We start from the raw sequence: 16,141 nt of genomic DNA, 5'->3' as shown, positions 1-16,141 counted from the left end.
CAAAAATATTGTTTAAAAAATCCACGCTTAGAGGAGTTAGGCAAAAATATTGTTTAAAAAATCCACGCTTAGAGGAGTTAGGCAAAAATATTGTTTAAAAAATCCACGCTTAGAGGAGTTAGGCAAAAATATTGTTTAAAAAATCCACGCTTAGAGGAGTTAGGCAAAAATATTGTTTAAAAAATCCACGCTTAGAGGAGTTAGGCAAAAATATTGTTTAAAAAATCCACGCTTAGAGGAGTTAGGCAAAAATATTGTTTAAAAAATCCACGCTTAGAGGAGTTAGGCAAAAATATTGTTTAAAAAATCCACGCTTAGAGGAGTTAGGCAAAAATATTGTTTAAAAAATCCACGCTTAGAGGAGTTAGGCAAAAATATTGTTTAAAAAATCCACGCTTAGAGGAGTTAGGCAAAAATATTGTTTAAAAAATCCACGCTTAGAGGAGTTAGGCAAAAATATTGTTTAAAAAATCCACGCTTAGAGGAGTTAGGCAAAAATATTGTTTAAAAAATCCACGCTTAGAGGAGTTAGGCAAAAATATTGTTTAAAAAATCCACGCTTAGAGGAGTTAGGCAAAAATATTGTTTAAAAAATCCACGCTTAGAGGAGTTAGGCAAAAATATTGTTTAAAAATCCACACTTATGGTCACTGATAGTGGAGGGAGACAAAAATATTGTTTAAAAAATCCACGCTTAGAGGAGTTAGGCAAAAATATTGTTTAAAAAATCCACACTTATGGTCACTGATAGTGGAGGGAGACAAAAATATTGTTTAAAAAATCCACGCTTAGAGGAGTTAGGCAAAAATATTGTTTAAAAAATCCACACTTATGGCCACTGATAGTGGAGGGAGACAAAAATATTGTTTAAAAAATCCACGCTTAGAGGAGTTAGGCAAAAATATTGTTTAAAAAATTCACGCTTAGAGGAGTTAGGCAAAAATATTGTTTAAAAAATCCACGCTTAGAGGAGTTAGGCAAAAATATTGTTTAAAAAATCCACGCTTAGAGGAGTTAGGCAAAAATATTGTTTAAAAATCCACGCTTAGAGGAGTTAGGCAAAAATATTGTTTAAAAAAATCCACGCTTAGAGGAGTTAGGCAAAAATATTGTTTAAAAAATCCACACTTATGGTCACTGATAGTGGAGGGAGACAAAAATATTGTTTAAAAAATCCACGCTTAGAGGAGTTAGGCAAAAATATTGTTTAAAAAATCCACACTTATGGTCACTGATAGTGGAGGGAGACAAAAATATTGTTTAAAAAATCCACGCTTAGAGGAGTTAGGCAAAAATATTGTTTAAAAAATCCACACTTATGGTCACTGATAGTGGAGGGAGACAAAAATATTGTTTAAAAAATCCACGCTTAGAGGAGTTAGGCAAAAATATTGTTTAAAAAATCCACACTTATGGTCACTGATAGTGGAGGGAGACAAAAATATTGTTTAAAAAATCCACGCTTAGAGGAGTTAGGCAAAAATATTGTTTAAAAAATCCACACTTATGGTCACTGATAGTGGAGGGAGACAAAAATATTGTTTAAAAAATCCACGCTTAGAGGAGTTAGGCAAAAATATTGTTTAAAAAATCCACACTTATGGTCACTGATAGTGGAGGGAGACAAAAATATTGTTTAAAAAATCCACGCTTAGAGGAGTTAGGCAAAAATATTGTTTAAAAAATCCACACTTATGGTCACTGATAGTGGAGGGAGACAAAAATATTGTTTAAAAAATCCACACTTATGGTCACTGATAGTGGAGGGAGACAAAAATATTGTTTAAAAAATCCACGCTTAGAGGAGTTAGGCAAAAATATTGTTTAAAAAATCCACACTTATGGTCACTGATAGTGGAGGGAGACAAAAATATTGTTTAAAAAATCCACGCTTAGAGGAGTTAGGCAAAAATATTGTTTAAAAAATCCACGCTTAGAGGAGTTAGGCAAAAATATTGTTTAAAAAATCCACGCTTAGAGGAGTTAGGCAAAAATATTGTTTAAAAAATCCACGCTTAGAGGAGTTAGGCAAAAATATTGTTTAAAAAATCCACACTTATGGTCACTGATAGTGGAGGGAGACAAAAATATTGTTTAAAAAATCCACGCTTAGAGGAGTTAGGCAAAAATATTGTTTAAAAAATCCACACTTATGGTCACTGATAGTGGAGGGAGACAAAAATATTGTTTAAAAAATCCACGCTTAGAGGAGTTAGGCAAAAATATTGTTTAAAAAATCCACACTTATGGTCACTGATAGTGGAGGGAGACAAAAATATTGTTTAAAAAATCCACACTTATGGTCACTGATAGTGGAGGGAGACAAAAATATTGTTTAAAAAATCCACGCTTAGAGGAGTTAGGCAAAAATATTGTTTAAAAAATCCACACTTATGGTCACTGATAGTGGAGGGAGACAAAAATATTGTTTAAAAAATCCACGCTTAGAGGAGTTAGGCAAAAATATTGTTTAAAAAATCCACGCTTAGAGGAGTTAGGCAAAAATATTGTTTAAAAAATCCACGCTTAGAGGAGTTAGGCAAAAATATTGTTTAAAAAATCCACGCTTAGAGGAGTTAGGCAAAAATATTGTTTAAAAAATCCACGCTTAGAGGAGTTAGGCAAAAATATTGTTTAAAAAATCCACGCTTAGAGGAGTTAGGCAAAAATATTGTTTAAAAAATCCACGCTTAGAGGAGTTAGGCAAAAATATTGTTTAAAAAATTCACGCTTAGAGGAGTTAGGCAAAAATATTGTTTAAAAAATCCACGCTTAGAGGAGTTAGGCAAAAATATTGTTTAAAAATCCACGCTTAGAGGAGTTAGGCAAAAATATTGTTTAAAAAAATCCACGCTTAGAGGAGTTAGGCAAAAATATTGTTTAAAAAATCCACACTTATGGTCACTGATAGTGGAGGGAGACAAAAATATTGTTTAAAAAATCCACGCTTAGAGGAGTTAGGCAAAAATATTGTTTAAAAAATCCACACTTATGGTCACTGATAGTGGAGGGAGACAAAAATATTGTTTAAAAAATCCACGCTTAGAGGAGTTAGGCAAAAATATTGTTTAAAAAATCCACACTTATGGTCACTGATAGTGGAGGGAGACAAAAATATTGTTTAAAAAATCCACGCTTAGAGGAGTTAGGCAAAAATATTGTTTAAAAAATCCACACTTATGGTCACTGATAGTGGAGGGAGACAAAAATATTGTTTAAAAAATCCACGCTTAGAGGAGTTAGGCAAAAATATTGTTTAAAAAATCCACACTTATGGTCACTGATAGTGGAGGGAGACAAAAATATTGTTTAAAAAATCCACGCTTAGAGGAGTTAGGCAAAAATATTGTTTAAAAAATCCACACTTATGGTCACTGATAGTGGAGGGAGACAAAAATATTGTTTAAAAAATCCACGCTTAGAGGAGTTAGGCAAAAATATTGTTTAAAAAATCCACACTTATGGTCACTGATAGTGGAGGGAGACAAAAATATTGTTTAAAAAATCCACACTTATGGTCACTGATAGTGGAGGGAGACAAAAATATTGTTTAAAAAATCCACGCTTAGAGGAGTTAGGCAAAAATATTGTTTAAAAAATCCACACTTATGGTCACTGATAGTGGAGGGAGACAAAAATATTGTTTAAAAAATCCACGCTTAGAGGAGTTAGGCAAAAATATTGTTTAAAAAATCCACACTTATGGTCACTGATAGTGGAGGGAGACAAAAATATTGTTTAAAAAATCCACGCTTAGAGGAGTTAGGCAAAAATATTGTTTAAAAAATCCACACTTATGGTCACTGATAGTGGAGGGAGACAAAAATATTGTTTAAAAAATCCACGCTTAGAGGAGTTAGGCAAAAATATTGTTTAAAAAATCCACGCTTAGAGGAGTTAGGCAAAAATATTGTTTAAAAAATCCACGCTTAGAGGAGTTAGGCAATAATATTGTTTAAAAAATCCACGCTTAGAGGAGTTAGGCAAAAATATTGTTTAAAAAATCCACGCTTAGAGGAGTTAGGCAAAAATATTGTTTAAAAAATCCACGCTTAGAGGAGTTAGGCAAAAATATTGTTTAAAAAATCCACGCTTAGAGGAGTTAGGCAAAAATATTGTTTAAAAAATCCACGCTTAGAGGAGGGAGGCAAAAATATTTTTTAAAAAATCCACGCTTAGAGGAGGGAGGCAAAAATATTTTTTAAAAAATCCACGCTTAGAGGAGGGAGGCAAAAATATTTTTTAAAAAATCCACGCTTAGAGGAGGGAGGCAAAAATATTTTTTAAAAAATCCACGCTTAGAGGAGGGAGGCAAAAATATTTTTTAAAAAATCCACGCTTAGAGGAGGGAGGCAAAAATATTTTTTAAAAAATCCACGCTTAGAGGAGGGAGGCAAAAATATTTTTTAAAAAATCCACGCTTAGAGGAGGGAGGCAAAAATATTTTTTAAAAAATCCACGCATAGAGGAGGGAGGCAAAAATATTTTTTAAAAAATCCACGCTTAGAGGAGGGAGGCAAAAATATTTTTTTTAAAAATCCACGCTTAGAGGAGGGAGGCAGAAATAAAAAAAATCCACGCTTATAGGAGAGTGGCAAAAATATTTTTTAAAAAATCCACGCTTATAGGAGGGAGGCAAAAATATTTAAAAAAACCACGCTTAGAGGAGGGAGGCAGAAATATTTAAAAAAAACCACGCTTAGAGGAGGGAGGCAAAAATATTTAAAAAAAACCACGCTTATAGGAGGGAGGCAAAAATATTTTTTTTTTAAAAATCCACGCTTATAGGAGGGAGGCAAAAATATTGTTTAAAAAATCCACACTTATGGTCACTGATAGTGGAGGGAGACAAAAATATTGTTTAAAAAATCCACGCTTAGAGGAGTTAGGCAAAAATATTGTTTAAAAAATCCACGCTTAGAGGAGTTAGGCAAAAATATTGTTTAAAAAATCCACGCTTAGAGGAGTTAGGCAAAAATATTGTTTAAAAAATCCACGCTTAGAGGAGTTAGGCAAAAATATTGTTTAAAAAATCCACGCTTAGAGGAGTTAGGCAAAAATATTGTTTAAAAAATCCACGCTTAGAGGAGTTAGGCAAAAATATTGTTTAAAAAATCCACGCTTAGAGGAGTTAGGCAAAAATATTGTTTAAAAAATCCACGCTTAGAGGAGTTAGGCAAAAATATTGTTTAAAAAATCCACGCTTAGAGGAGTTAGGCAAAAATATTGTTTAAAAAATCCACGCTTAGAGGAGTTAGGCAAAAATATTGTTTAAAAAATCCACGCTTAGAGGAGTTAGGCAAAAATATTTTTTAAAAAATCCACGCTTAGAGGAGGGAGGCAAAAATATTTTTTAAAAAATCCACGCTTAGAGGAGGGAGGCAAAAATATTTTTTAAAAAATCCACGCTTAGAGGAGGGAGGCAAAAATATTTTTTAAAAAATCCACGCTTAGAGGAGGGAGGCAAAAATATTTTTTAAAAAATCCACGCTTAGAGGAGGGAGGCAAAAATATTTTTTAAAAATCCACGCTTAGAGGAGGGAGGCAAAAATATTTTTTAAAAAATCCACGCTTAGAGGAGGGAGGCAAAAATATTTTTTAAAAAATCCACGCTTAGAGGAGGGAGGCAAAAATATTTTTTAAAAAATCCACGCTTAGAGGAGGGAGGCAAAAATATTTTTTAAAAAATCCACGCATAGAGGAGGGAGGCAAAAATATTTTTTAAAAAATCCACGCTTAGAGGAGGGAGGCAAAAATATTTTTTTTAAAAATCCACGCTTAGAGGAGGGAGGCAAAAATAAAAAAAATCCACGCTTATAGGAGAGTGGCAAAAATATTTTTTAAAAAATCCACGCTTATAGGAGGGAGGCAAAAATATTTAAAAAAACCACGCTTAGAGGAGGGAGGCAGAAATATTTAAAAAAACCACGCTTAGAGGAGGGAGGCAAAAATATTTAAAAAAAACCACGCTTATAGGAGGGAGGCAAAAATATTTTTTTTTTAAAAATCCACGCTTATAGGAGGGAGGCAAAAATATTTTTTAAAAAATCCACGCTTATAGGAGGGAGGAAAAAATATTTTTTAAAAAATCCACGCTTATAGGAGGGAGGAAAACTATTTTTTAAAAAATCCACGCTTATAGGAGGGAGGCAAAAATATTTTTTAAAAAATCCACGCTTATAGGAGGGAGGAAAAAATATTTTTTAAAAAATCCACGCTTATAGGAGGGAGGAAAAATATTTTTTAAAAAATCCACGCTTAGAGGAGGGAGGCAAAAATATTTTTTAAAAAATCCACGCTTAGAGGAGGGAGGCAAAAATATTTTTTAAAAAATCCACGCTTAGAGGAGGGAGGCAAAAATATTTTTTAAAAAATCCACGCTTAGAGGAGGGAGGCAAAAATATTTTTTAAAAAATCCACGCTTAGAGGAGGGAGGCAAAAATATTTTTTAAAAAATCCACGCTTAGAGGAGGGAGGCAAAAATATTTTTTAAAAAATCCACGCTTAGAGGAGGGAGGCAAAAATATTTTTTAAAAAATCCACGCATAGAGGAGGGAGGCAAAAATATTTTTTAAAAAATCCACGCTTAGAGAGGGAGGCAAAAATATTTTTTAAAAAATCCACGCTTAGAGGAGGGAGGCAAAAATATTTTTTTTAAAAATCCACGCTTAGAGGAGGGAGGCAAAAATATTTTTTAAAAAATCCACGCTTATAGGAGGGAGGAAAAATATTTTTTAAAAAATCCACGCTTATAGGAGAGTGGCAAAAATATTTTTTAAAAAATCCACGCTTATAGGAGGGAGGCAAAAATATTTAAAAAAACCACGCTTAGAGGAGGGAGGCAGAAATATTTAAAAAAAACCACGCTTAGAGGAGGGAGGCAAAAATATTTAAAAAAAAACCACGCTTATAGGAGGGAGGCAAAAATATTTTTTTTTTTTAAAAATCCACGCTTATAGGAGGGAGGCAAAAATATTTTTTTTTAAAAAATCCACGCTTATAGGAGGGAGGCAAAAATATTTTTTAAAAAATCCACGCTTATAGGAGGGAGGAAAAAATATTTTTTAAAAAATCCACGCTTATGGTCGCTGATAGTGGATGGAGGCAAAAATATTGTTTAAAAAATCCACGACTATGGCTCGGATGGTGGAGGCAAAAATATTGTTTAAAAAATCCACGCCTATGGCTCGGATGGTGGAGGCAAAAATTTTGTTAAAAAAACACGCCTATGACTCGGATGGCGGTGATAGTGGAGGCAAAAATATTGTTTAAAAATACACGGTTAAAATCCACGCTTAGTGGTTACCCTAATGTCTTTGATTTCAATCATGTTTTGCACAAATTGCTTGCTACTGACAAATCGCTGCAAAATTAACAGAAGTCAAACAGATTAACATCATCCGACGTTAGTTGTTTTTGTTGTATTCGCAAAACAATTGTCGGTGTTATCTTGTAAAAACAAGACAGACAGAACAGAACATAGATATTTATCTTGCCACGCGCTCAGGTTTAACATAAACAGTAAGTAATAAAAGTAAGCGTCATATAGACCATATTATGACATTACCCTTAGACACTTAAGAGCGTTATAAAACGTACGGAGTAACTTACAAATTATCGCGGTAATCAGCTTCTCGGAGGAAATTGCATAAATCATATAAACATTTCTGAGCTACCAGCAATTTCGCCGCGCCTCTATAATCTGCTCAGGTGTAGGATTTTTTAAAATTAATAACTAGAACGGAACGCTTAATTAGAAAGTAGTTAATTATAGAATCAATAACTGGTCATGCTCAGTCAGATTAAATAAAAAGCCGGCTTTATAGAAACCAAAAGAAACGTGACGAATACTTTTTAGCTCGAATCTAATGCATCTTAATTATATACGATAAGGTCAATTGGGCGAATCAGCAGTCGTTTAACTAATTCATAAACACGTTGTAAACAGAGAATGGGGGAGATGGAGACTGAACATTATTTGAATGAACAGACGACCGCCGACCACCACTGACAATGTAGATTATTTGACAGATGTTGGCACTTAACGTGTTTAAATGGTGAAAAATGACTCTAACTAAATTCCGATTGGTGTTTCAATAAACTTGATTTGTTGCTGATTATTATTTTTTTTTGAAAAAAGAAGCACAATGTGGAAAATGCAAAAAAGGCGAACTAAACAAAACAAAGCTTTGTAATGACCTCCATTAACAAGTTTATTGTATCCACAGAAACGTCATAATTCAATAAGATTTTTAAAATTGCATATTTTTTGTTGGGTTGTTGGATGGATAGAACGAACACACATATGTCATATTCGCACTTCTAATTTCCACACAAAACTACGAGTATTTGCATAGTGGAAGTTGTTGTAGGAATGTTGAGTGAGTGAGTGACCGACGGATCACTCAGACCAGACTGGCTTGATTTAATTATTGAAACATTTATAGCAATCTGAATTAGTTATTGAAGCAAATAAATATACAGCTACATATTTCTAATGACCGACCATGACGAAGAATACAATTAAATCAAGGAAATCAAAACATTAACCAGATTTGAAAATTTCCCTTGAATAAATGAATGCATATTTAGAGGATTTTTAGCGCCAACAACATACATACAGTACAATATACATACAATACAATGAACATATGTATTTTTGACCTACTATCACAGTCTCAATTGAAAAATTTTTTAAGAAGATTTTTTAATATTTTTCTAATATTTTTTTTATTTTTATAATCGTGAAGTTTTTGAAGAATATTTTTTAAATACTTTCTCATAAGCGTGGAATTTTAAAAGAAGTTTTTTTTTTAATATGTGTGAAGATTTTAATAAATATTTCTTCAAATACGTTTTACTTTCATAGTCGTGAAGTTTTTAAAGATTATGTTTTCATAAGCGCGGAGTTTTAAAGAATAGTTTTTAAAATATTGTTTTTTAAATTTTTAAATATATTTTTTTAATAATTTGTATAAGCCTGGAGTTTTTTAAGAACATTTTTTTTAAAATATTTAGTTTTTCATAATTTTTAAAAATTAATATTTAATATTTTATATAACCATGGGGTTTTTAGAATATTTTTTTATATGCACGGAGTTTTAAAGAATATTTTTAAAATACTTTTTTCATAATTTCTAAATATTATTTTTTAACGGAGAGATTTTAAAGAATATTTTTTAAAATACTTATTTTTCATAATTTTGAAATATTATTTTTTAATATATTTTATAAGCGTGGAGATTTTAAAGAATATTTTTTAAATATTTTTTCACAAGCATGAAATTTTAAAGAATACCTTTTCAAATATTTCTTCATAGTTTTTAAATATAATTTTTATTATTTTATTATAGACGTGGAGTTTTTAAAGAATATTTATAAAAATATTTTTTTCATATTTTTTTTCTATTTTTTTAAATATTTATTATTGTTTTTATAAGCGTGCAGTTTTTAAAGAACATTTTTTAAAAATTTATTTTTCATAATTTTGAAAAAATTTTTATAAGCGTGAAGCTTTTATAAAATATTTTTTTCATAAGCGTCGAGTTTTAAAGAATGTTTTATTAATAATTTTTTCGTAAGGTTATTTTTATATTTATTTTTTTTCATAATTTTTAAATTTTATTTTTTAATATATTTTAAAGGTGTGGAGATGTTAAAGAAGTATTGTTTTTAGTTTTTTTTTCATAAGCGTGGAGTTTTAAAGAATTGTTTCTTTTAACAATTTTTTCATATACGTACTTTTTAAAATACTTATTTTTCATTATATTTTAATATTTTTTAAGCCGATAGCAGTAGTCGCTAGTGCTTTTGACTATAAGTTTATTATAATTTTTAATTGTAATACATATTTAAATAAATAAAATAAATAATATTTTTTATATTTAAATATTTTTTTCATAAGCGTGGACCTTTAAAGAATATTTTTAAATACTTTTTTCATAAATGTTGAGTTTTAAAGAATATTTTTTTTAAATACTTTTTTCATAAACGTGGAGTTTTAGACGAACCCCGCAAACGTTTTAAGGACCATGATCTGCGAATCTGCACCTGGAATGTTCGCACTCTTTATAGAGAAGGTGAGTCTTCGCATTGGCAGACGTACTTGAAAAGTACAAGGCCGATATAACTGCCATACAGGAAATACGATGGACTGGGAAAGGCGTCACAACAACACCTAAAGGTGACGCACTGGTTGCGGATTCGTAGTTAGTCGGAGACTAAAACATCTGGTATCCAGCTTCACCCCAGTGAATGAAAGACTTGCTGCAATTCGAATAAAAGCTAAATTCTTCAACATCAGCTTTATTTGCGCTCATGCTCCCACTGAAGAAAAGGACGAACAGACCAAAGATATATTTTACGAGTGCTTAGAAGAAACATATGACCGTTGCCCTGCCCATGACATTAAAATCATTCTAGGCGATTTTAATGCCAAAATTGGAAAGGAGAATATTTTTGGCCCAACAGTCGGGAAATTCATCCTCCACAGTGAAACATCTGACAATGGTATGAGGCTGATAGACTTTGCAGCTGCAAGAAACATGGTAGTTAGCAGTACCAGATCTAAGCATCTCGATATTCATAAGGGCACCTGGCTGTCGCCAGATCAAAGAACAAGAAATCAAATTGATCACGTTGTGATAGATGGAAGACATGCATCAAGCGTGTTGGATGTACGATCGTTCCGAGGTCCAAACATAGACTCGGACTACTACCTTGTTGCAGCAAAGGTACGTACCAGATTAAACGTAGCAAACAAAGTGCGAACAGACACAACACGGAAGTTGGAAATCGGTAAGCTGCAATCACAACAGATAGCCACAGCATATTCCACTCAACTGGCCCATATGCTTAATCAAAGCACCCCTCGTCCCGATAACATATCAGGACAATGGCGAAACATTGCCCACTCCATGCAAACAGCCGCAAAATCAGTACTTGGATACCAGATACCTCCACTAAGGAATCCATGGTATGACCAGGAGTGTCGTGCTGCTACCGAAGAGAAAAATGCGGCATATAGAGCTACTTTGCAATCAGTAGCAACGCGTAGCGCGCGAGAGAGATATCGGGAGAAACGGAGAGAAGAGAAACGTCTTTTCCGCAAGAAAAAGAGAGAAATGGAAAAGCGGGAGTGTGAAAAAATCGAGATGTACAGGAGCCAGAATGAAGTCCGAAAATTCTACCAAAGAGTGAAACATCAAACAGATGGCTTTGGTACAGGCACATCCTCCTGTAGAGACCAGCAAGGTAATCTGGTAACAGATACAGATAGCGTGCTCAGGATATGGAAGGAACATTTCTCCAATCTGCTGGTATCCAATAGTAGCGAAGACGATGATACCACAGATCCAGTCCCAGAAGATGGTATAGAATGTATACCGCCCGGCCAAGATGAGGCAAAAACAGCAATCAACCGGCTGAAGAATAATAAAGCAGCAGGAGCCGATGGCTTACCAGCCGAGCTGTTTAAAACCGGAGACGACGCGCTGATAAGGTGTATGCATCAGCTAGTTAGCACCATCTGGCAGGAAGAACGCGTACCCGACGATTGGAACCTGAGTGTCCTGGGTCCAGTCCACAAGAAGGGAGATAAAACTGTATGCTCTACACGATCGTGTCAGGGATATTATGCGAACGACTAAAGACTATGGTCAACGAGATAATTGCACCATAGCAATGCGGCTTTAGACCTGGCAAGTCCACCATTGACCAGATATTTACCCTGCGGCAAATCCTGGAGAAGACCCAAGAAATGCAGATCGACACCTACCACCTTTTTGTCGATTATAAAGCAGCCTTCGACAGCCCGCTGCGTTTTAAAGGTATTCCAAACCATGTCTGAATTTGGTATCCCCTCAAAGCTCATCCGGCTTTGTAAAATGACTTTAACTGTCACGAGGTCCTCAGTTAAAATAGGAAAGAACCTCTCCGAAGAGTTTGGTGCCAAAAGAGGTTTCAAACAAGGAGACATCCTTTCGTGTGATCTCTTCAACATCCTGCTGGAAAAGGTTTTACGAGAGGCAAACGTCAAAAGAAGTGGCACAATATACACCAATAGCCACATGTTACTTGCTAATGCCGATGATATAGACATCAAAGGCCGATCAGTAAAAGAAATAACTGATACCTTTATGAAGGTCGAAGGAGAATCTGCTAAAGTGGGTCTGGCGGTAAACGGTGAGAAGACCAAGTTGATGGTGTCGACGCGCAATGCGTCTATTGAGCTCGGACCGACTGTGGAAGTTGGTTCCTATAATATTGAGGTAGTAAAAGACTTCGTCTACCTCGGCACCTCCGTAAACACAACAAACGACATTAGTAGTGAAATAAAAAGAAGAATTATATTGGCCAACATATGCTACCTTGGGTTAAGTAAGCCGTTCAAAAACAAAGCCACATCTCGTCAAATAAAAATAACGCTCTACAAAACACTGATACTACCCGTGCTGATGTATGGCTCCGAAGCCTGGGTACTTGCGCAAGCAGACATGGCAGTGCTTGGTGTGTTTGAGTGAAAAATTCTTCGAAAGATCTACGGACCAATCTGCGTTGACGGTGAATATCGACGTCGCATGAACCACGAGCTGTATCTGCTATACAACGACATCAATATAGTTAAACGTATTGAGATGCAGCGATTGCGTTGGCTAGCCCATATAATAAGAATGAGCGATGATGAACCCGCTAAAAAGGCGTATAAATACGGACCGCTGGCGGTGCACGCAGAATTGGCAGGCCAAGGAATAGATGGCGCAAACAAGTGGATGATAAGATGAAAAGGCGCGGTATTCCAGAGTGCGAAGCAACAAATAGAAATAGAGAAATTGAGATCTTTTCTTAGTTCGGCCTATGGAACAAATTTTCTGCAATGGGCCAGTAAAGTAAGTAAGTAGTAATTTTTAAATATAAGTTTTGCAATATTTTTAAGCGTGGAATTTTTAAAAAAGTATTTTTTTTAATAATTTTTAAATATTATTTTTTTAGTTTTTTTTCGTAAGCGGAGAGTTTTTATAGAATATTAAAAAAATAAATATTTTTTTATAAGCGTGGAGTTTAAAATAGCATTTTCAAAAATATTTTTTCATAATTATTTTTTGATTTTTTTTAATATATTCTATAAGCGAGAAGATTTCAAAGACTATTTTTAAAAATATTTATTTTGTTCATAATTTTTAAATATGAAGTTTTTAAAGAGAATTTAAAAATATTTTTTATAATTTTTATATATTATTTTGTAAATATAATAATATAATTTTTTTCATAAGCGTGAAGTTTTTAAGAATATTTTTTTATAACCGTGGTATTTTTAAGGAATATTTTTTTTTATAAAAGTAGAGTTTTTAAAGTATTTTTTTTTGTCGTAGCCGTAGAGTTGTGAAATAATATCTAAAAAATTGTTTCACAAACGCGGAGTTTTTAAATAATATTTTTAAAATATTTTTCTTTTTTCATACGGGTGGAAACTCCATATATAATATATTTTTTAAATATTTTTTCATAAGCTTGGAGTTTTCAAATGTTTTTTTCAAAAGCGTACAGTTTTTAAAGAAAATATATTAAAATAATATATTTCAATAATTTTCCTTTTCTATGATATTTCATTTTAGTGGCGTCGTGATGTCCAAATGGTGCGTGAGCTACATGTGAAAACCTATCGCTTTTCAATATCATGGCCACGCATTATGCCTGGCGGCTATATGAATCAAGTGAGTACCGCGGGTATAAAATACTACAGTGCATTGATTGATGAGCTGCTGCACTACAATATAACACCCATGGTTACCATGTATCATTGGGAATTGCCACAACGGCTACAAGAGCTTGGTGGTTGGACAAATCCTGAAATTATACCCCTATTTAAAGACTATGCTCGCCTACTGCTGGAAATGTTTGGTGATCGCATAAAAATTTGGACTACCATCAATGAACCATGGCATGTGTGTGAACATGGTTATGGTGTAGATTATATGGCCCCAGCATATAATTACCCTGGAATACCAGCATATTTGTGTGGCCATAATCTTTTGAAGGCCCACGCTGAAGTAGTGCATATGTATAGGGCGGAATATAAGAAACGGCAAGGTGGCCGTATGGGTATTACATTAGATTCATCGTGGATGGAGCCAAAATCAAATTCTCCCGAAGATCGTGAGGCTTCACAGAGGGCTTTGGAATTTTATGTAAGTTATGGCGGGGGGAGGTTTTATTTTAAGGTAAGATTTTAATTTTTTGTATGATTTTTAAAGATTGGCTGGTTTGGCCATCCCATATTCTCCGCCCACGGCAACTACCCTGCCACCATGATAGATCGCATACGCAATTTAAGTAAGGAACAGGGCTTTAGTCGCTCTCGTCTACCCGAATTTACCAAAGAAGAAATTCAACGCATCCGTGGCACAGCCGATTTCTTTGGCCTCAACACCTATACTACCTCGCTGGTTACCAGTAATGATCACAATAATTCCGCGAAATTCCCAATACCTTCTTTCAATCACGATATGGGTGTGGTGGAGTCTCAGGATCCCACCTGGACGGGTTCGGGATCAGTGTGGCTTAAGGTAAGAAAGAAATATTTTGATTTTTTTTCAACTTTTTCGAAATTTCATTCTGATAAAGGAAGTTAGGACAATATTCTTTACTTTTATATTTAAGTTTAGAATTTTCTGATTAAATTTTCAATTCCATTACATATAAAACATAACGGTACTTAACCCTAAATTTTGTTTAAATAATCTTTGGCCTTTACTTCTTTCTTCAAACCTTAGCTCACGCCATCACCATAAAGCCATAGACAATGGTGGAATTTGTTGGTACAACCCCATGAAATGTGTAGACTTTCTATGTCTCTCTGTTGATCCGATCGAATTTGTATTTAATTCTCGCCTTTGCGTTGGTTAATACCTTAAAATTCGTTGAATAATCTTCTTCTGCGTAGAAAACGTAATATTTTGCGGATTATATCCTTGTTAACAAAAAAAAAAAACCTGTTTGTTAAAGGAATGCTTAACAATCTGCAATTTTGAATAAAATCTTTATAGCCCGTAGGCGTGCTTCGCAAAAAAATGTGTGCTCTGTGAGCCGTCCCAACACAAACTCGTAACATAATCTTTTTATTTTAAAATACAATTTGCAATCCTTTAAAAACTACAGCTGTTAAGCCAGCTGATCAATATTAGGATAGTTCACATATAACAATATATCGTTAACTAATACTTACTTACTTAGCTGGCCCATTACAGAACATTTGTTTCATAAGCCGAACTAAGAAAATATCTCAAACTCTCTCTGTTTACTGCTTCGCTTTCTGGAATACTGCGCCTTATCATCTCTTCATCCACTTGATTGCTCCATCTAAGATTAGGCCTGCCAATTCTGCGTGCACCGTGTGACGACGTCTTTTCACTTTGAAGCTGAGGTAGTTCAGTGGGGGTAAGGGTAGTCACATGAATTTATTTGTTCAGAACTTTTAGAGAGAGAGAAAACACAAGATTAATTTTTTCATAAACGTTATAATATTTAATACAAAAAAACACTTCACACTACATTTCATTAAACACTTTATCGAAATCTTTTATTTAGTTTTGTTTAGCCACAGTTCAATCGTAGTTTTAATTGTCCACAGGTATGGGAGTCATTCTTATTTTCCGACGGCAGCTAGGCCGTTTGGCGAATCACTATCATATGCTCATGGCTTAATAATCATTCGTGAGGGCGATGACGTCAATATCTCCAATTGTCGAAGTAGGTTAAGAGATCGGTACGTCGATTGCTCTCAGTACCCCAATTAACCGCTGTACAGAGTTAAGAGATCGGTACGTTGGTTGCTCTCAGTACCCCAATTAACTCACTACAATAACTACACTACAGAGTTAAAAGATTGGTACTTATCATACCCCAGTTAACTCAGCAGCGGTTAACAGACAACTGTCCCGAGTGACGGCAAGGCATCTCCTTTTATAGCGTGGCGGTTGTGGCTGTGCCAACCAAGTGCGACCAACTTCAGGTTAAAACACTGTTCCCACTAGGGGGGTTCATTGCTGTGGTAGTCATACCAGTTGGCACTAGTGTATGACGTTCGGCCGTTAATTTAAAATTTAATTCAAAAGTTCTTTGAATTAAGTTTATTTTATGAAAC

General features: G+C 34.0%; 1 protein-coding gene across 2 annotated transcripts in view; it reads left to right on the top strand.

The window, feature by feature from the left end:
• LOC141403572 (myrosinase 1) overlaps positions 1–16,141 on the top strand; it is a 94,893-nt gene that overhangs the window by 67,467 nt on the left and 11,285 nt on the right. For both annotated transcript variants that reach the window (XM_073986176.1, XM_073986175.1), the window contains exons 3-4: positions 13,614–14,186; positions 14,253–14,564. In XM_073986176.1, the coding sequence (XP_073842277.1) occupies positions 13,614–14,186; positions 14,253–14,564 (885 nt within the window). The remainder of the gene's footprint in view (positions 1–13,613; positions 14,187–14,252; positions 14,565–16,141) is intronic.

Source organism: Musca autumnalis, unplaced genomic scaffold (assembly GCF_047663935.1).
Source record: "Musca autumnalis isolate F117 unplaced genomic scaffold, ASM4766393v1 scaffold_4, whole genome shotgun sequence".
NCBI classification, from domain to species: Eukaryota; Metazoa; Arthropoda; class Insecta; order Diptera; family Muscidae; genus Musca; species Musca autumnalis.
Note: the sequence above shows the minus strand (reverse complement) of the source record. Positions and strands in the feature narration are given on the sequence as shown.